General features: G+C 44.4%; 1 protein-coding gene and 1 pseudogene across 5 annotated transcripts in view; both read right to left on the bottom strand.

The window, feature by feature from the left end:
- The window catches only part of ccdc88c (coiled-coil and HOOK domain protein 88C), a 59,742-nt gene extending 45,114 nt beyond the window's left edge, over positions 1-14,628 (bottom strand). For 3 of the 4 annotated variants that reach the window (XM_085257198.1, XM_085257200.1, XM_085257203.1), the window contains exons 1-3: positions 14,532-14,628; positions 14,312-14,425; positions 1,816-1,928 (exon numbers count right to left, since the gene is read on the bottom strand). In XM_085257198.1, the coding sequence (XP_085113324.1) occupies positions 1,816-1,928; positions 14,312-14,425; positions 14,532-14,549 (245 nt within the window). In that variant the 5' untranslated portion in view covers positions 14,550-14,628. Of the gene's footprint in view, positions 1-1,815; positions 1,929-4,077; positions 4,720-14,311; positions 14,426-14,531 lie in introns of those variants that run through there. The other variant, XM_085257201.1, reaches the window with a different exon arrangement.
- A 419-nt stretch (positions 14,629-15,047) lies between these two features.
- Positions 15,048-22,644, bottom strand: LOC146551704 (interferon-induced very large GTPase 1-like; annotated as a pseudogene). The gene is made up of 6 exons (XR_014889942.1): positions 22,561-22,644; positions 21,498-21,710; positions 20,609-20,640; positions 17,742-20,518; positions 17,072-17,633; positions 15,048-16,023 (listed from the first exon to the last, which is right to left on the bottom strand). The product of XR_014889942.1 is annotated as an interferon-induced very large GTPase 1-like (transcript).
- Between the last annotated feature and the right edge of the window lie 263 nt (positions 22,645-22,907).

The following is a 22,907-nucleotide window of genomic DNA, read 5'->3' as shown; positions in this document are numbered from 1 at the left end:
CCTCACAGAGAATCAGGTGTAACTGATTAAACGCTGATTTAAATGTCGTGTTTCAGTCACTCAGACGGAGCGTTCTGCAGGGGTCTCTGTCCCACCCACTGTCTCTCTCTCTGTCAGGCGGCAGACACCTTAAAAGAAGTTTAAGGTCACATCTCACTCAGCCGTCCAATCAGAGTGCAGCAGAGGTGGGACAAACACTTCTCCGACCAACTGTCACATGAGGAGGTGGCTCTCTGCAGAATGCTCCAAACATGCTGTTTATCACAGCTTTTACACTCTTAGATCTGGATGATGTCACAAGGAGGGCCTAACTGCCCCACCCACCTGCTGGCAGCTAATCAGAAGAACATGTTGTTAAAGAGGGAGGGGCTAAAAGAGCTTGATTCCGACAGAGGATGTGGTGAGAGGCTGTGAGGGCCACTATCAGATAAAGGAGGATTATTCTGAGCGGTGAGTCATGCAAAGCTGCTCTGACAGAGTCCGAGAATAAAAACGAGGAGCTGGAAGCGAGCAGCGCCGATCCACGCTGACACGTTCGGGGTATAAACGAAGAGGGGAACGAGCTTCTTTCATAACTGAAGCTCCGACCTCACTGACTCCGGCGTCTCTCAGCAGCTCGCTCTGAACCGTGAGCTCATTTTTTCCACGACATTAAACCATCTCCACTTCGACTCTCAGCCGGCTCCGCAGACCTCGTTAAACTAGCTGCAGGTTTCTGTGGAGAACTCAGTGATTTAACAGCCGACGGCTCCTCCGACTCTCTAACGTCTCCTTTCATACTCCTCACTGCTCCTCTGTAACCCAGTTTCCCATGAAGCCCCGACCGCCCCCCCTCGGCCCAGCCGACCCTCGCCGTGGAGAACAATAGTGCGATTATCGTCGTTCCTGAGGACAATAACCGACAACAATAACTAACATGAACATGTGGTGTGATCGGGTCAGCGGGGCGTCCCACACAGAGGATTATCAGCACATGAAGGATGAGTCTGCTGCTGTTTTCTTTTTAATTTCAATAAATCCCAGAAACACAAACCAGTAAACCCAGTAACCAGCCCCACAAACACACTCCTCCCTGCAGCTCTGTGGGGAAACAAGACTCTAAATGTTCGAGGTTTGAAAGGCAGATACTGAAAAGTCGATTTTCTGCCATCATTACATAACACCACCCAGCTGCACCACCTCTGGACATGCTGTCAGAAGTGAGCTGGGCTCGTCTGAAAGAGTGTGTGCAGCCGTGCTGTCTCTCCTTCCAGTCACGGCTGCAATCAGCTCCTGCAGCTGCTGTCAATAAGCGAACTTTAACCACGACTTCAGCCTGTCAGGGTTTTCTAACGAGTGGATCAGCCTGCATGAGCGCCTCGGCTGGTGACGGCTGCAGTGACAGTACAAGTCACTGAGGCGTGCTGAGGCGCTGCACCTGCTCTCTGATCGATGCTTCTACTCTTCCTCCTGAATGTCCACAGCCTACAAGCCTCTGCCCATCACACACGGCTCGGTCTAATTCCTGGACCTCAGTCTAGTTAACCTGATCTGTGCTCTGAGGCTGCAGACGACGACAACTCTGTGAAGCGCTTCAGCGGCGAGCAGCACATCTGGCTGTGAAGTCTGAACCTGAAACTCAGGATGTGGTTGCACAAATACACTCGCACAGACACACACAGGAAACACAGGATTACCTCTCTTACCCCCTTATGTACTCACACACACGCACAGACACACGCATGCAAACACACACACACGCACGGGCAAAAACCACCAGAAACACTCGGCAGTTTTGACTGACTCATGCAAATGAACGCGCTCGCTGCCACCTACATGTGTGTCATGATCTTGTGCAGGAAGACGCCGTCCACCAGCTCCATGAACATGCTGAGTCGCTCGTCTGAGCCGGCGCCGTCACCTGACCCCAGCGGGCCCAGCGTCCGCACCTGAGGACAGAATCAGAACATCAACTGTCTGCAGCTTTAAAAGATCTCACATTTAAAAACCAAACTATGAGAAACACAGAGGTGAGTTTGAAATAAACTCAACACCTGTCTGAGTTTAAGAGCTCAAACTTTGCTCCCTTTTATGCTTTTCTGGCTCATTTAAAGGAGCCGTTCCACCAGCACCAAAACAAGTCAAGTAACAAGGAATAAAAAATAAAATCTTTCCCATTTTCCATGTTTGAACCACCTGGGCACACCTGGGCAGGCAGTGCTGCCGCTGCTCTCAGGCTGCCTGTCATCTTTACATCATCATCATCATCCTCAGCTGTAATCTAAACACCGGGCTGAAGGACGGCAGTTTGGCATCTCTGCTCCTCTGTGAATCTCCACCTTTCTGTGGCGGAGATGTGGGGTATGTGTGTGGGGGGAGGGGCCTCTGAAACCAGCTCCATGGTCATAAAAGCCTCTGACTGTGAGGAAATCGTTTCACTTTTAATGAGGAGAACAGCTCGGACACGGAGAATGAAAAACACAAATGTCATAATTAGACTCGTTATTGGATGTGACCATGTGACTCAGTGAGCAGGAAGTGGAGGCTGGCGGGGTTTAGGTCATATCTACAGAGCCGAGCTCTCCGCCTGGGCCCGAGGAGATGCCTGGTGATTCGGGCGTCCCGAGCAGGTGACGTGCGCTTTGTTCTCCTGGAGTCTCTTATGATCACGTTGGTACTAAACAGCAGTTTGTTCTCTTCTTCTCCAGTTTGAGACATTCTTATGCCTGCAGCCAGGCTGAGCAGGGTCAAAGGTCACGGTGCTGTGACACATTAAACAGTGGCTCTAATGTCACAGACCTCAGCTGCAGAGGCGGCTCAGGGTCTAAATGACAGCGTGCAGACTCACAGAGACAAGCCGGCGTGAATGAGTGGATTCCATGTTTTTTTAAGCATTACTCACTCGAGTAATGGCGAGGAACGCCCTACACGCGCTCACTGAGGCTCTGCTGGAAGCCAAACCACAGTCCCACCGTGTCACCTCCTGATCAGAGTTTCCGCCCACGGGACAATGGTTGGCTGAGCCGACAGCTCAACAGGAAGCGCCACAGATAGTAGCGGCTGACAGCTCCGCTGGCCGTCCCAGCCTCTGACCTGCCTCCAAAAAGCTTCAGAGATGATTCCAGTCCAAACATCTGGAGCCATCAGAGGAACATCATCACCACGGCAATAAAATCACCATGAACCGGGTTTTTTTTGGGACTACATTAAGTAGTCCAACTTAAATTTGCCTCTGCTTTAAGAATGTTCTGGGATAGCAGGAGCAAACGCTTTAGTGTTAACGACACCCCGCAGATTTCCGACAGTCAGTCTGGGTCCACCGGACTGTTCCTGCTTCCCTGTGACCTCATTTCCTGTTGACCCGCCGGCTCAGCCAACCATTGTGCCCGTCTGTGCTGGACAGAAACTCTGATCAGGAAGTGACACGGTGAGAAAGTGACACAGGGACACTTTCACCGACACATCCAAGGGTTCCTGCAGAGTCTGAATCCGCTGCTCATGCAGGGAAAACTGGCTGATGGGCCGACACCAGGCCAGCCAGCGGGCTTCTTCACATCCACGAACTGCAGCTGTACATCGATCCACCTGAACCTTGCAAGAACCCCTGGTCCAGGTCCAGCTCTGGGTCCTGTTCCTGGTCTCAACCCTGATCACGATCCTGGCTCTGTTCCTGGTTTCAATCCTGGTCCTGGTTCTGGTCCACGCGCACATCTGCTCCGTCTGTGCGGATTCTCAGAGATGCTGAGTGCTTGGCTTGTGCTCTGTGTGTTTCTGTTAAAGGTGTGATGAGGTGAGCTCAGGTGAAACATCCGGAAGCTTCTCCTGGTCTCTGCAGCTCCTTCAGGAACTCAAACCACCCCTGAAGCTCAGACTGACCGGAAGTCCTTCAAACTCTTTCTGATTAAAATGTGCTCTGGAAAACAGTGCGTGAACTTTTCTGTGTAACACCTGGAAAGTCCCACAATCACGAACCAGAAGCTCCTCCAACCGCTCACTCCCCAAAATCAATGTGTGTGTGTGTGTATGTGTGATACACCTGACGTGTGCAGCGCGTGGGCACCAAAACTCACAGCTGTGTGTGTGCGCGCGTGCACTCACCCACACCACCAGGGGGGACTCCATGAACGCGCCTAGCAGCTCGGAGAGGGTGACGTCCATGGCTCTGCTCGGTCATCAATACTCCGATCGATCGGCAGGTATCCGCGGCGGGCACGCGGGAGGTCTCCACAGCGGGCAGAACAAAGCGCCGCGAGGCATCGACCCTCCCCGCCACCAGCGCGAGCTCCCTCTCTCTTTCTTTTCCTCACTATTGTCTCGCGACGAAGAGCCGGTCCGAGCCACACGAACGGAAACGGAACGAAAAAAGTACTGGGAGAGCCTCTGCGCGCGCTCCCGTCGGTCCCGGCTCGGTTCTGTTAGCTCAGCGCGTGAACGAACAGTTTTTTTCCGCTGAAGGTAAAAACACAGACCCTAACTTCGCAGGACAGTTGATCGTGTTGCCAGGGAGACACCACTGGGACCGTAAAGTGGAGAAACCGCCGTGAAGTTTGAAGAAAGAAAGTAAAGTGAGTGAAAAAGAGCCGAAAAAGGCGGGACGAAGGAAAAACGCGAAGCGGAGGCACACAGAAAAGTTTCCGCTGCTGGCAGCACCTTCACCGTGTTTCTCCTCCACAGCGCTCCATCAACCTGACCCACAGACGCCACACGCACGAGCACAGACCGACGGACCCGTCGGCCAATCAGCACTCACTACAAACTCTGCTCCCGCCTCTTTTCAGGAAATCTGCCAATAACAGACCATCGTATTTACTCTTTGATTCGGTCTGTTGGTGACGTTAGACAAAGAGTTCAGACAGAACAAGATGGAGACCGCCCCGAGGAGGGAAAATGTATGGAGGACACAAACTGCCAATAATGGACAAATTAAAATGCCTTAAAAATCAAATACAGACATCGTAATCAAATCACAACACGTGACATGAGCCCTGTTAATTTACCTATTTATTACAATTATAATTTACATTTACAAATCATTTTGTGTTTATTTGTGTGGGCCCGTCTATGAACTCTGACCTTCATTCTTTGTGTCAGGTGGATTCAGGTGAGCTGATTGGCTGGGCTATCCCAGCAGCTTTATTTTGTGTCTCTGAAAGCAGCTGAGAGTTTCACGGCTGTGTTTGGTCATCATCTCGTTTCTTCATCATCCCGGCAGACGGCAGCAGATTTAACGTCTCGAGCTTCCTTCGCTTACACGAAGCTTCACGGTGCCGTACACTGACAAACAGTGTATCACCCCAAAAACACCAACAGGGAGGTTTGGTGTCAAATGTCCCACCAGAGGAGAAAACGCTCTAGACCATGTTTACTCCAACATCAAGCATGCATAAAGAGCCATATGGAAAAGATATATATAAATCTTATAAAGTTTGTATCTGTCTTGTATGAAACTTGTATGAAAAGCATACAAGAGTGAAAACACATATAAGATCCCTTGAAGAATTATATAATGAAACTTGTATGTTTTAGATACTTACTAAAACAATATATGAAAGTAATGAGAAAGTGGCCACTTTCATGAGTAAATCATATGTTTTTACTATTTCTTTTCCATATGAGGAGCCATACCCCTCCCCCACCTCGGTCAGTCCGACCACCTCTCCTTCCTGCTCTCCCCAGCCTACACCCCCCTCATGCGCAGTGCCCACCACAAAGACGGTTACGACCTGGCCTGAAAAAGCTCTCTCCAAACTACAGGACTGCTTCACAGAGACAGACTGGGACATATTTGAACACCAGGACCTAGAAACTTTCACAGGATCAGTACTGGACTACATCAAGTTCTGTACTGCAAACGTGACTGTGGACAAAAGCATTCAGGTTTTCCCAAACCAAAAACCCTGGATGACCAGCGAGGTCCGCTCACTCCTCAAAGCCCGCGATGCCGCCTTCAGGTCAGGTGACAGAGCTCTGTACAGGGCTGCTCGAGCTGACCTGAAAAGGGGGATTAAAAAAGCCAAGACAGACCTCAAAAGAAACATCGAGTCCCAGCTGTCCAGCAACAACACACAGGAGGTGTGGCAGGGAATGCAAGACATCATCAACCACAGAGGCTGTGAAAGCAGAAAATCTGAGTGTGCAGCTGGCAGAGGAAATAAACAGCTTCTTCGCCCGCTTTGAAACATCACAACAGCAACACTCATCTGCTTCAGCCCTGCTCCCATCCTCACCCTCACCTGGTTCCTGCACCGCTCCACTCACTGTAACAGAGCACGATGTCAGACGTGTGCTTCTAGCAGTGAACCCCAGGAAGGCGGCCGGTCCAGACGGAGAAGGTGCTAAAAGCGTGTGGCCACCAGCTTACCGTCATCTTCACCAGAATCTTCAACCTCTCACTGGATCAGGCAGCCATCCCGTCCTGTCTAAAATCAGCCACAATCATCCCAGTGCCAAAGACGTCTCCCATCTCCAGCCTGAATGATTACCGCCCTGTGGCCCTCACACCGGTAATCATGAAATGCTTTGAGAGACTAGTCCTTCAGCACATCAAGGATTACCTCCCCCCAGAATTCGACCCCCGCCAGTTTGCATACCGCGCAAACAGATCCACAGAAGACGCCATCGCCACAGCCCTCCACACTGTGCTGAGTCACCTAGAGCAGCGGCAGAGCTACGTCCGAATGCTCTTCGTGGACTACAGCTCAGCCTTCAATCATCCCGGACATCCTCATCACCAAACTGGTCACTCTTGGCCTCCCTCCTCTCACATGTGCCTGGATAAAGGACTTTCTTACAAACCGGCCCCAGACTGTAAGACTCGGCCCTCATCTCTCCTCCACCCGCATACTGAGCACCGGCTCCCCACAGAGCTGTGTGCTGAGCCCCCTCTTGTATTCTCTCTACACCCACGACTGCAGCTCGACCCACAACAACACTCTCATCATCAAGTTTGCTGATGACACCACGGTAGTCGGACTCATCTCAAAGGGAGACGAGGCAGACTACAGAGAGGAAGTCCCGAAGCTGGCAGCCTGGTGTTCAGAAAACAACCTGACACTGAACACTAAGAAAACCAAAGAGCTCATTGTTGACTTCAGGAGGCACAGCACCGACTTGGCCCCCCTTTACATCAAGGGGGAGTGTGTGGAGAGGGTCCACACCTTCCGGTTCCTTGGTGTCCTCAGGAGTAGGTGCATCAGCACAAAGACCCACAGACTCAAAAACAGTTTCTTCCCCAAAGCTACAACCACCCTGAACTCACACATGCACCGATAACACAGCCCCTCCCCACACACACACTTTTTTTTAAACTGGCCTGTATATTTGTACATTTTACATATATATATCTTTTCCCTCTGTTAATACTATCCATGTAGTCCTGCAGAACTGTGCCCCCCCCCCCAGCATGTTTTCACTGAGTAGGAGATGCTCTGTATCTCATTGTACAGCTGTATAGTGACAATAAAGGCATTCTATTCTATTCTATTCTATTGTGAGGAGCACCTGATGGTTTACAATGAAATGATGATGAACTGTGGCCCGACAGTCTCACTGGAAGCTTCAGCATGTTTTAAATAAAGTTTGAAGGTCTGGAGAGAGCTCACGGTTTCACCATCACGAGATGTTTCTGTGTCACACGCTGGTGATGAAGCACCTTTCTGAGGCCATCAGGTGGGACTGAACCAGCTGATGCTAATCTGCACCGAGCAGCAGGACTGTGGCGCCCCCTAAAGGGAGGCAAGAGTGAGGATACAATTTCTTCAGGATGCTTTTTTTTATTGTTTTTTTTATTTAAATCGATTCTTTTGTGATCTGAATGTTTGTGTTCATAATCAATGAAGATCCTGAGCTGCTGTTTGAAAGACTGATTTTATTTATTTAAAATTTGTAAATACTCGCCGTCCTGTTTGTAATGAGTTTAACGCAGGTTTTCTCCTGAAACGACCTCACGTGGTGAGCAGCAGGGAATCCTCTCGCTGCGCCTGCGCACTCTCTGATTTTACTTACAGGTTTGAAGGATCAAAGCAACGGAGCCGCAGTGGCGCACGCGCTGTGACGTTTTTATGCCTGAAACTTTCATAAACACGTCAGCGTGCTTCAGTCTGACGTCACTGCGCTTGTCATCAGTTTATCTCGTTATACCTGTGGAGGGAGGAGGGGCGGGTCACACCTGTGGTCCTGCACCCCAGTTTTCTCTCTTTGTGTGTGCTTTTATTCTGAAAGGAAACCTGAGCTCACGGCTTCACACGAACACCGGAAGTCCATCAGACACGCTCACACCGTGTGGGAACAGCTCCACCCTGTGGCGCACTCACGCTACTACACGTCACAGAGCGCAACGCTGTACGGCTGCGCAGAAAATCCCGCTTCTTTCTGAACGCTCCTTTATTTATATTCCACTGTGGTCTCTACTGTGGATCTTTATTTTATTCATTTCATGTTTTAGTTCTATTTCATTTGCCATTTTTTATTTTAATTGGGTTTTTTTTACTGTTCTAATTTTATGTTTTCTATTTTTCTTATTCAATTAATTTACTTTTGCATATTTTTGACTTAATTAGTCATATCTAATTAAGATATCTTTTCATTTTTAGTCTGTTTATTTTTATTTACTTGTTCGAGTGTGAATTTTCGCCACTTTTGTTCATTTTGTATATATTTTATTTTTATTTAGTCTTCTATTTTATTTTCCATTTTTATCTTTCAGTTTTATTTACTGGTTCTTATTATTTCTTGATTTCAACCTGCTGAGATATACTTTTATTTTGGAGGGTGGCCCGGTGTCCTCTGATTTTGACTTTCTCTTCTTTTCCTCTCTTCCAGAGTTAACTTCAAGTCTGAGTCTTTTTTTTTACATCTTGTTCACAAGTTTTACCATATTTAGTGAGACTCATGAATGTTGTAATTGTTTTAGTGGAGAAGAAGAGAGAAAAAGAAACATTAAGGATAAATAAGTAAAATTAAATTAATCATCTACAAAGTGCAGTAGAAGTACAGCAGGATTGTTTAACCACTAGGGGGCGATAAGAGACTACAGCGCGAGCTCGAACCTCATGCAGGCTCCTACAGTTTTCATTGCTTTTCGGTTTTGTGATGAACACATTGAATGTACTGTTTGAATTAATGTGTTATATTTAAATCTTAAATGTGTTAAATGTGTACAGTTTAGATCACCTTTAGCATATACACTCGTGAGAACAGGTTTCCCTACATAACGAGTCTTATTTCTCCACAGGAAGGTAAAGAGCATCATTACAGTTTTTTCTCCACATGCAGACACAGAGCTGCTATTGTTCATGGTGAGATTGCCTCTGCTTTGGTGAGCAGAACTCTTCCTCTTAAGGAGAGATCTCTCTGAGGATAGGTTCCAGATTTAAGGATGTCCTTCTTTGCTGATCCTTCGTAATTATTATTCAACATCATTTAACTTGTATATTACAAATAGCTGTACTGGAACATTCCTTCCATAAGTTCACAGTCGTTAATATTCAGATGTAAGTCATTCATTCATCAGTAAAACAGGACCATCAGGCAGCTGAGTGATGATCAGATTTCTGTCCAGCAGTGAGACACATATGAGATCTGATGTGGTCTGCTAAGAGTTGGACGAATGGTAAAAAGAGGTACAGAGAAGCAGGCCATCCTTGTCTGACACCGTTAGTGTCACTGAGCTGTTTCTGTAGAGTCTCTGTGGATGAACAAAAGCCAAGTTTATGTAAGGACTGTAAAATGAACTGGTGTTTATAAAGATCTACAAATAACATGAAGCCACTGTCATCAAAAAGTTGACAGCAGTCTAAAACGTCCAGCACTGACCTGATACTGTGGGTTATTTGTCTGTTAGCCATAAAACCTGATTGTGTTCATTATGAGGGAAATCCGTTTTGAGCCTCTTTGCTGAAATTAGAGCTAAAGTCTTATAATCCTTATTGAGCAGGCAAATAGGCGCCAATTATCTGGAAGTAAACTGTCTTTATTGGGTTTGGGAATGAGAGTGGGCGGTCCCTGAGTCATAGTGGGGGGAAGACTTCCCTCATCAAGACTTTGCTCAAAAATAGGCCCAGCTCAGCAGCAAAAACCTTAGAAAACTCTTCAGTTAGACCGTCCATTCCTGCTGATTTGTTATTTTTGAGAAGATTAATAGTGCTCAGCACCTGCGATAGTTCGATCACATAACTATTATTTAAGGTCTTTGTAGGAATGGAGGTCAGGACGGAATCTGCCTGTGAGAAACTGGATCTGTAAAGTTGTTTGTTGGATCAGAAGTTGGCTGTTTCGGTCCTCAGTAACAACCACACTGATGTTTAACTTGACAACAGTGTTAATGGTGCAGCGATGTTTTTCTAGGTTGAGGAACTAATTTGTTCACCTTCTGTCATCAGGATGTTTCTCTCTCCAGATATCAGTGAGATGAAAGCAGAGAGATCAGAGTTTGTTCTGTGATGTAAACCATGTGGCCATTTATCCATCAAAGATGTTATTGAAATGTCCTCCAACTTCAACTCAAGTCAGTCACCATAGTAACAGACTCTGAGATGGCAGGTGATTTCTCTGACTCCTCCCCTCGGCTGCACCTGAACCAGCTGACTGAGTCATTTTACCCCGAGCGCTGGATGTGAGAAGAGGGATCCTGTGAAGATGCCTAAGGGTTTTTCAGGGGAGGTCCCTGTTAACATGCATAAGGTTTTGGGGGTAGAGGGGAGACCCTAGAAAGCTGTGGTACGGGGGTCAGTGCTGTGAGCTTGGACGAACACGGGGGATTTCAGGAGAACCCTGTTAACTTGGCTAAGGCTTGGGGTTAGGTGGGAGACGCTGTCAGCTTGTGCTCGGGGGTTTGAGATCATGAGAGTTTGTGACTTTGATTCTGTTCGGATTAAACAAATGCAAATAAAATGTAATAAAGTTTTCCATTGGGGCATGCAGCCTCTGTCTCTCGCCATACTCACTGTTACAAAAGCACGAGTTTAACTAGGACGTCACCGTGGTTTAACACATTTTCACACAAACACACAGGCGCGTCATAAACAGACGGCATTTTTGTGGCCATCAAAAGTAAACTTTGTTTGGATAAAAAAACAAAAGTTGGATAAAAATTTTGTTGTTCTTTTGCATGATCACATATTTTTTGGAATTATTGAAAATTAACGAGTTATGAAATATAACTTTATTAATATCACAATATTATTAATATTATATTTTTGTGACTGCTGTTTTATTACTTGCTTTATTACTTCCTATGTCATCAATCATTTTATTGGGGTCATAAATCACTCGGTTGGACATACGGGATATAACATTGATCCTCTGCAGGTGTCAGGCTATGATGGGCTCCTCCGTCTCTTAGAAACTCATTTGTGTGGCATCGTATTTGATGCAGAACAGCTGATTGTTCTGTAAATCATTTAAATGGTTATAAAAAAAACTCCTTGGTTGCATTTTTAGGTCAATAGTTGCAAAAATAATTTGCCAAACTTGTGTTAACGAGTGTTTAACTTTGTCATCGTGCAGCAGAAGTGTGAACCTTATCTCAGCTGAACAGTGAAGAAGCTCTTTTTGAAATTTTTTTATTAGAAAAAGAAAACAAAACAGAACTTGCACTTACTGAAATACAATGAACCTTTCTTCATTTTCCTGAGTAAACATACTTAGAAAAGCTGAGGATTCCTGAGCGATCAGGAATCCTGAACATAGCAATCAGAGGACAGGGATGAAGAGTTACTCCAAGAACAGCTGATATAATAGGAACATATCCAGTCCAGAAAGCTTCCAGCTCAGGACAGAAAAACATGTGGCTAAGGTGACAAGGAGAGCCGTGGCATTTATCACATTTGTTTTCCACTTCCAAATACAAGTCAGAAAGTCTAGACTTAGAGAAATGCGCCCTGTGTAAGACCTTAAATGGAATAAGTCCAAGACGAGCACAGGAGGTGGAAGATCGTACCCTCACTATAGCCTGTCTCCAAGACTCCTCCTGTATTTGAATTCCTAGTTCTCCTTCCCATGGACACTTGAGTGGTTACTAAAAGACAGGATAGTATCATAGAGTTTTGAAATGGTTCCTCTGTGACGAGGAATAAATGATAGCGTAGTTTCCCACTGCTGTTCTGGAGGTAAAGAGGGGAAAATTTGGGAAACACTTGGCAACAAAATTTCAAATTTGAAAATAGCGAAACAAATGGGTGATAGGGAGATCGTAACGAGAAGACAAGCTGGGAAAACTATCGAAAACACCATCCACAAATAAATGTTTGAACTGTTTTATACCCTTGTCACACCACACTGAGAATGTCGAGTCCAAGAGTGAAGCGGAAAACAAATGGTTGTCGCTTAGAGGACCCGAGGAAGACGGCATTACAAAATTAAAGTGACGTCTAAACTGAAACCAGATCTTGAGTGTGTTAAGAACCACCTGATTATCAGTGTACAGAGAGGGTTTACGGGTAAAGAGAAAAGCTGGTAAAGAAGAGCCCTTACATGATGATAGCTCCAACTTACACCACGACGAACCAGAAGATTTTAGCCAGTAGCAAATAGTGATGGGATTTCCGGCTCTTTTTAGAGAGCAGAGCTACTAGATCACTTAAATTACACAACTGAAAGCATGTGTGTATTGTTTGTGTATTTATACACAAGCACTCATATATATTCAAATAATTAAAAAAAAAAAAAGTTCATTTACCTGTTACTACCACACACCAAATCCGGTCGTTGGTACTTGCTGGCTTGTGTAGCCACTAGGTAACAAATGCTCAACACTGCCCCCTAGCATCCTGGAGCACTTCTGTTGTGTTTTGTACGCGTTTTGGAGTTTTTACACTTGGCCAAGTCTTTATGCTGGTAGTTTTATGTATTAAAATGTTTTTGTAATTTTTTTTTTCATAATTGTGTGTAGTAGCATAAACCTGTGGTTGTCAAATCTGTGGTTCGGTTCACTAAAGCCAGCTGGTTCTTTAAATTTGCATCCCTGCCTCTGGACTCATTTAAACACACCACTCTGCTCCTGTAATCAAACCTGTTGGTCCATTAATATAATCTATACAATAATTGTCACCACTGTGTGACAAGAATAAAACAACATCCTCCAAACCTGCAGCAGGAGAATAAAAACTGTTCAGGGTTCTTGATGTTTCAAACTTTTTAAAACTAGAAGAGTTTTAAAAAGTCTGAGTGAGGAACTTTCCATTTTCCTGCAAATTGTTCCTATATAATTTGCTATTATTAATACACACAGCATCACAAGCAATTGTTAGATTAAAAACTGCAGTCACAGTTTCTCATCATTTCGGACCACCAACTGCATTTTATTTCATTTTATTTTATCCATTTCATCATCCACCTTTTACCAGCTTGTCCTTCATTTGCTTTTTGTATTTCCAACCTCTGAAATTTCTTCCCGTCTTGTTTTGTGTGTTTGCTCCTTGAATTGAGAGCTCTGACCTTCTGTCCTTCTCTCTGCTGTGTTTCTGTCACATCCACTTCTCTCTGACTGGGATTGGCTGCTCAGTCTGAAATGTTCTGCAGGAAAACCAAGACTCATATTTCTGATGACTGTAAAATGACTGTAGGTTGATTTTTTTTAGAACAAGTCACTGAAAGTCGCTCAGTTTAGTTTTAGATTATAATTATAGATTTGTATACATGTACCAAATAAATCATTGTGTTATGGAGTAAATGGAGACCTCTATATTACATTTACCCATAATGATCCATTCTAATGAAGCTGAGAGTTTAGTGATTCACCAGGTTTACTTATCCCCCCCCCCCCAAGTTTAGGAGGATATTATGAAATATGCTAAAATACATTTTATTAATACTAGACCGGGGGTCTCAAACTCAAATGAGCCTCGGGCCACTTCTGGCACCGTCATCTCATTGGAGGACCACTTTAGTGTCCAAGTAGTACAAACACGAAAACACCGTCTAATATTTCCTAAAATGTAGTGTTTTGTTTGTTTTATTTAATTCCAAATATTGTGTAGCAAGACAAAACTGCAAACATGAACGCAATATTTTTCTCACTCTTAACTATCTGAAGCCTTTCAGTTTCATTTGTCATATGCAAGTTAGCACAGGGTCAACATGGCAATGAAATGTATCTGACGAGCAGAAGACAGTCACTCAGCAGTATAGTACAGTAGTTTCACTGAACTACCAAATAAACAGCTCTTTCTGGCCAAACACGTGGAAGCACTTTTGCTACAATTTTGTTTGTATATAACAAAATAAAAATGCAGGCATAAGTGTGCACATTAGTTTTCGACTGCAAGTGAAAATTGTTTTCTTTCCAAATAAATCTGTCACTGAACTAACACAGCCAACCCCTCAACATGCTTACCTCGGCCAGGTCCGCGGCTCCGAACCATACTAAAGGGACCTCTGGCGAATACGTCGGGTTCGTGTCGGCTCGTAGCTGAAAACTAGCTTTACTTTGTTGTCTGGGTCGACTTTGCTAGCGAGAGACAGAGAGAGGCGTTGAAAGACTGCTCCAACGGAACTTATTGTTTCAGAGGAAAACACGAACACAGTGTACAGTCGAGTCTTAATAGCTTACTTACAACTGGGCTTGTCAGCATATGTCAGGCACTCTGTTTGGCTGCAGTGGTTATTATTATATTTACATGCTTCCAGCTCCCGTTTCTGCTCCGAGACAGCTCGTACTTTTCTACTTAACTTTTTTCTCCCTCCCTCGCTCACACAGCGGGAGGGGCGGTCCCACACGTTCTCCCTGCAGCACGGACTACACCGCCCATGAGGCTACAGTCTTAAAGGGCCATGCCTGTAACACTCTGCCCTTGTATTAAATCATTTTTCGTGTAATAATTTAAAAAAAAAAAATATTTCTTGCGGGCCGCAAGTAGAGGTGACGTGGGCCGCAAATGGCCCTCGGGCCGCGAGTTTGAGACCCCTGTACTAGACAAATAAACATTGTTCATAGGGATCGTTTGTGTTGTAGTTCCTCACCGTGACCACTGGAGGGCAGTGAACACTCATCACACTCTACAGTAAACAGCTCACAAACACCACAGAGCAGTTTCTGTTCTACACACGTCTGCTTATCACATTACATCAAACACTCTGCATTAAAATAATTTATTTTGCTGGGAGATTCAAAAAAATCTGTTTCATCATTTTATTAAATCAGATAAAACATTTTTGATGAAGACGCCACATCTAGAAATATTCAAACTCATTACATGAAAAATGACAAAAAACAACACTATTCAGTAGCTCTTCTACATTTTACAAAGTTTATAATATTGACACAGTTCATATCTGTATAATAAGATCACATTTGTTCCTGTATTGATGTGAGGAAGAGGAAGCTTTCGGTGTGTGAAGCTGGGAGAAGTTACTCTGTTTCTGCTCTGATCAGAGGAAATGAGACCTGCTGAGGCCTCGGACACACTGATCAGTTTCATTGCCTTTTATTTTTACAGACCAAGACTCTTTGCAAACACCCTGTGAGCATCATCAGCGAGCTTATGATAGCATTCAGAATTGTGTAGGTTATGGTGAAAGAGAGACCCATTGCTGCTGGGATTCCAGCTGTTAAAGTCAATCTGGATACTTCCTCTGCTGCAATCAATTTAACAACTCCTACAAGTTGGGTCATCACCTTCAAGAGGAGCTCTGTAGTTATTTCTGCTGCAGCCAGTGGTGAAGTGATGACAGCACACAAATCAGTGTAGGGCACACCTGTGCTCACAGAAAGTCTCTTCAGAGACGGGATATCGAGACCAAACGCATGAACATAATGTTTGACAGCACCAACCAGCACAGCAGCATCAACATTAGCAGAGAGACCAGGAACTGGAACAGCTGCTCCAGCTGCAGACAGAGTAGCCCAGTATTTTAATTTGGACTGAAAAGCTTTTTTCTTCTTCCTGGTGATCTCTGGGTTGATGTTGAGCATGACAAACAGCAGAGCATCTCTCTTCTTCATAGGAAGTTCTCTCTCTAAGGTCTCTTGTAAAAGAGAGAAATCACACCAGTGCTGCTTAAAACTCGACACCAGGAAGACCCGTGGAGACTCGATGCCTTGTAGACCTGTGTGATAGAGAAACATGTTGACATGGTTAGATTTATAAAATAATATCATAGGATCCTGTGTGGAAGGAAGAGTCGTGGATCCAATATGCAGGACTCAAGAGAAGCTTTGATGCTGGATTTACAGGTCACAAGATAAACTACAGCAGAAATCTAAGAATATTAATCAGGGAACTCTCCAAACAGAGCTCACAGCTGGAGCAGATATGATGACAACATGACAAAGAACAGTGGGAGAAATAGTAACTACAGTAGTTAACTGATGATACAGGAAGTAAACACACATGAGGGCACACACATGAGACTGTCAAAATAAAACAGGAAATAACACACCGACTCTGACAAAGACACGTGAGCTTGACACTGGGACTGAGGATGAACAGACATGGAGACACGTGACAGACTGGGTAGACAAAGGATGAAACACAGAGAGAAGAACATGGGAACAGGAAAGGGAGAAACAAAGAGTAGGACTAGAGACGTACTAACAAGACAAGAGAGGGAACACGGAGACACAAGGACACACCTGGGGAGACCACGACCACAAAGGGAACAAACACCCACGGCAGGAAACTAGAAGCATGGATAACTGAATGAGGGAGCACTAGGAAATGATACCAAGCAAACAGACTAAACAATGCAGAACACATAAATCCAGAAATACAAGAGGAACTCATACAAACTCAAAACACTGTGTCACTGACCCGGGAACCAAGACAAAGACTAAATAATTTAAAACAAGGATATGTTTAAAAAGTGAATCCAGATCTCACTCAGCTGTGATGAGACACTCACTGTGAACGCAGTCGTCTCTGATTACTTTGAGAGTCCTCTCTGCACTGAAGTCTCTCTTTCTCCTCTCAGCATTTATATCGTTGTCGATCTTTGAGCGAACAAAGTAGAACTTTTTTTTTTTAGAAAAACACATGTTAAGATGATGTATAAAAAATGCAGAAGACCTTTATAAGAAATCATTTAAAACTTGGATCTGAATATGTTTAAAAAGTGAACTCAGATCTCACTGAGCTCTAAGTGATCAGAAACTCACTTTGAACGCAGTCGTCTCTGATCTTTGTAAGAGTCTCCTCTTCAATGAAGTGTCTCTTTCTTCTTTCGGCGCGTAAATTGTCATCAATCTTTGAGTGAACAAAGTAGAACTTCTTCTCCATCCTCTGAATCTCCTGAGCGAGTTTCACGTCATTTTCTGTGAAGCGAGTGTCTGAGATGATGATGAAAAAGTCAAACTTCTCGAATCCAACAAGCTTCAGGTACTTCTTAGCTGGAAACTTGATGCTGCCGATTCCAGGGAGATCCCACAAAGTACCATTGGAATAGTTGGGATGGGGGTACAGTGTGACCTCTGAGGTGGTTTGTTTCACACCAGTAGGAGCAGCTCCCTCCTCATCATCACTCACACTTCTGAAGGAATTAACAAAGCTGGATTTACCAGAACCAGATTCTCCTGTGATGGCGATATTTACTGGAATATTATCTTGTTTTTCTAAATGTTGTTGAATCTCTGCAGCTGCTGCAGCAATGTCTTTGTGCTGCAGGTCTTCTTTATGTCCAGGAATTTCTTCTGATTCATTGAATCCTCTGGCTCCTCCGTGCTGATCCCAAACAAAAGAAAAATAAGGAAAATTCAAATTTTATGTTAGAATGAAGAATTTGTAAATATTTCATGTCTTCAGTTTATTTTCTTTATAAAGATAACTTACTGCTGCCTCGTAGAGCGTTCCATTCTCAGTTGTGTTAAAAAGCTGGTCTTCAGTGGTCTTCATGCTTCTTATCAGGATCCAGGTCTGCTTTCTCGCCAGGGCCTCCAGTTTTCTGTACAATACAACTTCAGGTGTGTTCTTGAAACTGAAAACAAAGTTCTCACTGAGGAGGGCGTTCCACAGGTCCCGAATTTTGGTTCTGAGCTGTGAGAGAGTGATCCCAGCAGACTTTGAAGCTTTAGAGAGGATGGTGTTCTTCACTTCTTGGAGGCTCTCACTGTAAGCTGGATTAGGAGCAGCCATGGGTGGACTGCCCTCCCACAGCAGCCCACAGTATTTCACATCTTCCTGAACATCAAATTCAATGACATCACTGAAGCGCTCAGCATCACAAAGCTCCTCTTCAGCTGCTAGTTTGGTCATCTGGTCCAGATGTTCCTGCAGGCGTCTCTTTCCGTCCACGTTCTTCTCTGCTGCTGCAACATCTGGAACATCCTGAACAAACACACATCTGGGAGAAAGCTGAACTTTCTTCATCCTCATCAAAGCCTGAACAACAATCTGCAGAACGTCTTGGATCTTCAACAGATCATCTCCAAAGATGCTGATCAGTGTCACGTCTCCCAGACAACGACAAATGTCGCCAATTTGTTGTCACGGTAACAAGTCTTGTTACCGTCCAGCTCAGAAGCCTGCAGACCTTCAGTGTCCACCACTAGAACATAGTCAAAGTCTGTCTTCATCTCCTCTGATACTCTGAGCAGCTGCATGAAGGCACCCTTGGTACTCCTGCCAGCACCTACTGCAGGCTGCAGTCCAAACATGGAGGTCAGCAGTGATGTTTTCCCACTGCTCTGGAGGCCCAACACTGACAACACAAAAACTCTCTGGTCCCCCAGTTTCTGGATGACTTCCTCTAACAGGCTGGAGATCCATGTGAAAGGCAGGTGACCTGCATCCCCGTCCATCAGCTCCACTGGGTGTCCTGATATCATCAGCTGTGCAGCCAGCTCAGGGTATTTACACCAGTCAGCGTCTCTGCTCTCTCCATTTGTTGTTCTGTGGGCTTCATAGATGTGTCCCATTTCTCTGAACATGTGCTCCAAGCCGAAGGATGCAGACTGCAGTTTTTGGGACAAGTCTTGGAGCTCAGTTTGTTTCATTAATAACAGACCAGATTTGTCATGTTTGTTCTTCAGAGCTAAGACCTCCAACCACTTTTCATCATAACTTTGGAGAACAGAAGAAACGTTCTCTGTGGAGAGAGCATCCATGAAGATCTGAGTCCATTTCAGGAAATACTCTCTGTCTGTTGGTGGCAGTGCTGAGAGGCTGTTAATGAACAGCTCCATCAGTTTACTGCAGCAAGCAGCATGTTGTTTCTGACGCATGTCCATCAGTTTCTGCTGCTTTTTACTTTTCTCCTTTTCACTGTTTCCTCTGAGATGTTTCAGTTCTTTGTATATTTTGATCCACTGATGCCACAGATGGTTTTGACAAGGGAGGAATTCCTCTTTGATCTTTGAGATATCCAGGTTATCCTTTGTAATCAGCTGCATTATTTCCAGAGCAGCAGATCTGCCTCTCTGACAGGCTGGGCCACTTTCATCCACTCTGACTCCAGAGAGCTCAGCCAGGGCTTCAAGCTGGAAGGATGGTTTCACACTGGAAACTTCTAGAGAAGATAAAACTTCTCTAATGATCTTTTTCAGCTCTTCAGATACATCTGACTGGTTTCTGCCTTTGAGGCCCATTTTGTATTTTCCCTTTTTAGTCTTGACAGCATCACAGCTGTCATCAACACTCACACATATTAAAGATTTATGAGACTTACAGAGGTCGGCTATAAGTGATCTGCTTTCTTCATCTTTTTGCAGAGATGCAACGAGGAAAACGTTGATGGAGGATTTTTCAATCAGTATGTCGCGCTGTTTTTCAATCTGCAGAGCATCACCGTGAAGATTACAAAAAGCCATGCAGTCCCTGAAGGCATCAGTGGGTTTCCCAGCAGGGCAGTACCAGGCTATCTCTGCCACACCATCCATCAGATGGCGAGACCTGGTGCTTCCTGGGCAGTTCCTGTGGAAGAAGGTGCTGTGGCGGTCGTTGATCAAAGCGTTCATCAGCTGAGATTTAGACACTGACAGAGAACCCAGGCGGAAAAATGACACCAAGGGTGTCTGAGCTTTGCAGACTGGAACTCTCTTCATGGTGACGATGGGTGAGCCATCTTTGATCTGAGTCGCCGTCCAGGTTTTTGTTATCTGTCTGAAAGTCCACAGAGGACACTCAATCTCCATTGTGACTGGGTCAGGGACCAGCAAAGGTAAAGCATACTGACACTGAGAGAGCTTTGTGACCATCGTCTGTTTAAGGAAGCTGTCTGAGCAGTGAAACACGGCCATCTGAACATCCATTGGATGCAAGTGAGTCTGTTCTGTGTCCACGCTGGTGTTCAGAAAAACCTCTCAATCACTGTAATGCTTCTCAGGGATGTCAGTCACCGGCCTGGGCTTTGGCTTTGTCCCCTCAGGACTGTCTGCTCTTACAGGAATATATCTGGCCCTGCAGTCTAACATCATCAGCCTGCGGACAAACATGTGAGCCAGATGTTTCTCAGATGTGACATGGTGCCGTGTCACAGGTGGACGGATCTGAAGAAAATCCTCTGGTGAGAATTTCTGCTGAAGTTTGTCTTGAAGCTGAAGTCTATCAATCAGTGTGTCAGTTTGTCTTTGACATGGATACTTGGTGAGTTCATCAGAAACCTTCACTGACTGCAGGAAACAAGCAAACAGTTTGTTAAGGACTGATACTGTCATAGAAACTATCTCTAAGATCTTTGGTATAAATTTGGACTTTCCTACCATGTTTCCACTCACGTCCTCACCTGAGGAACCTGCGAGATAAAAACAAACCAGGAGAACAGATCATGTGACTGGACCGGACCAATAAAACAGTCAAACTCCCACAGGTAACATGAACGATACAGTCCTATACAGACTGAGTGAATCCAAACTGCTGTGCCGTGACAGACAGTCACTGTGTGGAGCACACAGGGCATCACTAGGTTTATGTATGTTGTATGAATCATTACTGTGAAAGTCAGACATGAATCTGAGTCACTTTCAATCAGTTTGATGCACACTGATAAGTTTGTGTAACAGACGTGATATAGATACAGAAAACTACGTGAAGGTTTACTGACAGTCAAACAGAGGACTTTGTGTTCTTTTCATTTACATTATAAACCCTCAGTGGTCACAATAAAAACACAATAATTCACTGATTATTGAAATGAAACAGTCCTACAGACACACAGCATCCCCTCTCAGCTGTACCATCATTTCTGTCTCAGCAGCACAAAACAGCTGTTTGACCAACAAGGAGACAAAAATTCATCCAACAAGAGCTCCGGTTATATTCAAGCTCTTTGGAAAAACTCCCGGAGGAAACATGACTGAGCTGGTTGGAGAATGAAGAGAGTGGAACGCTTTGAAAGCAAAATGAAGCTGCGAACAATCATCAAACTTTTTTCTTCTGTGAAGATTCCCAATCAGAAGAAACACATTTACAATCACATCATCAGTAAAATAATAACAACAATAATAAAGTTGAGCGAGTCAATGTGTTCAAACCTTTGAAACTTCACTGAAGGTGTGAAATCAAACCTTGAGATTCTCCTGCAGACAGCATGTGTACAACAACATGATCATAGAAACACATTTTCCTGCTGATCAGGTGAGAAGATTTTACCTTTGTTGGAGCGTTCCTCGTTCTCATCTTCTTCACCTTCATGGAGGAAGAAACAGAAAACAGGATCTTTGTCAGAGATTTCTTTCAAAGACGAGACCTCAGATCTGATCTCAGCCTCTCCTCCACCTGCTGCTGGTGTGCTGTGAAGGTTCTCCATCTCATCTGCTCCTCATCTTTACAAAGGATCCACACATCATCTGTTTGTTTTGTTATCTATCAAAACAGAAAATAGAAATAAATAGAAATATTTAAAAATGCTAAAAAGAGTCTGGGACCTGAGAGCAGACATCCGAGATCTTCGTGAGCAGAAAGGTGAAAACATCAGAGCTCATAGATGCTGAATGGACGTCAGATCTTATATCTGCTGCTGATACGACCGTGCTTCACATTTCCACCTCAGAATATGAACCTGACTGTAATGCAAATATTCAGGCTTTGGATAAACGTTGGATAAAGTTTCACATTTTCATTATTTAACTGTAACATCTGCTGTCATCAGCAGCAGTTTATAAAGACATGAAATTCATATTGAGGATAACTGAGTTCATCTTGTTGGTGCAGCGCTCCACAGCAGTCCCAGTTACTCATGTGACACCATGAGAAAAAGAATTGAATGAATTAAATGTTGAAGAGTGCAATACAAAACAACAAAGTGATGATTATGTTTTCACGAGAAATGAACCACCTTTTAACAACCTCACCAGCTGTTTGTGCAGATTATTGCGTTTACGAGGCGCACTTAAATGCATCACAGCCGTTGCTTTTTACCGTAACATGACCGTTATGAGTAACGTCAGAGCACTTTACTTGTAGCTTAAACTATAAAAAGACTTAAACTGAAAAGTGTAACACTAACTGATGTGTGTGTGTGTGTGTGTGTGTGTGTGTGTGTGTGTGTGTGTGTGTGTGTGTGTGTGTGTGCGTGCGCGTGCTCAGCAGACATCCTCATGAAATCCTCTTCCTCGGGTCAGAGCTGTCACATTAACTTTTATCTTTAAGTCAGAGTTTCATAACTGGACGGTTTAATGAAGCGTTTACACACCACAGAAATACAAACTCATACCTGCGGCTCCAGCTTCCTGAGCTCTTCCTGGTTTTCTGTTAAGTTTCGGTTTCTAAGGACAGTAGTCAGCAGCAGAACTTCCTGTGGACCTCCAACCAATCAGAGCGTGACCTAACCCCACAGAGCGTGATGTTTTTGCGGTACCGTGATCGTGTCCACTTCAAGGTTATTATAGTTTATAGGTTATTATAAATCTAAACTGAAAACTAAAACTAGATGTGAAAAACTATTCAGTTAACTAACATTTAAACTAAAGTTTAAAAAACAATTATTTCAAATAAAGAAAAAAAATACTGAGGGTTTATTTTAGTTTTTAGGTTCGTAAAAATGTGATTTTTATTTTATTC

This window comes from Mchenga conophoros, linkage group LG19 (assembly GCF_057382185.1).
Source record: "Mchenga conophoros isolate Kocher_MC1m ecotype Shallow Benthic linkage group LG19, M_conophoros_male_GT1.1, whole genome shotgun sequence".
Taxonomy (NCBI): domain Eukaryota; kingdom Metazoa; phylum Chordata; class Actinopteri; order Cichliformes; family Cichlidae; genus Mchenga; species Mchenga conophoros.
This window is presented reverse-complemented; position numbering and strand designations above follow the sequence as displayed.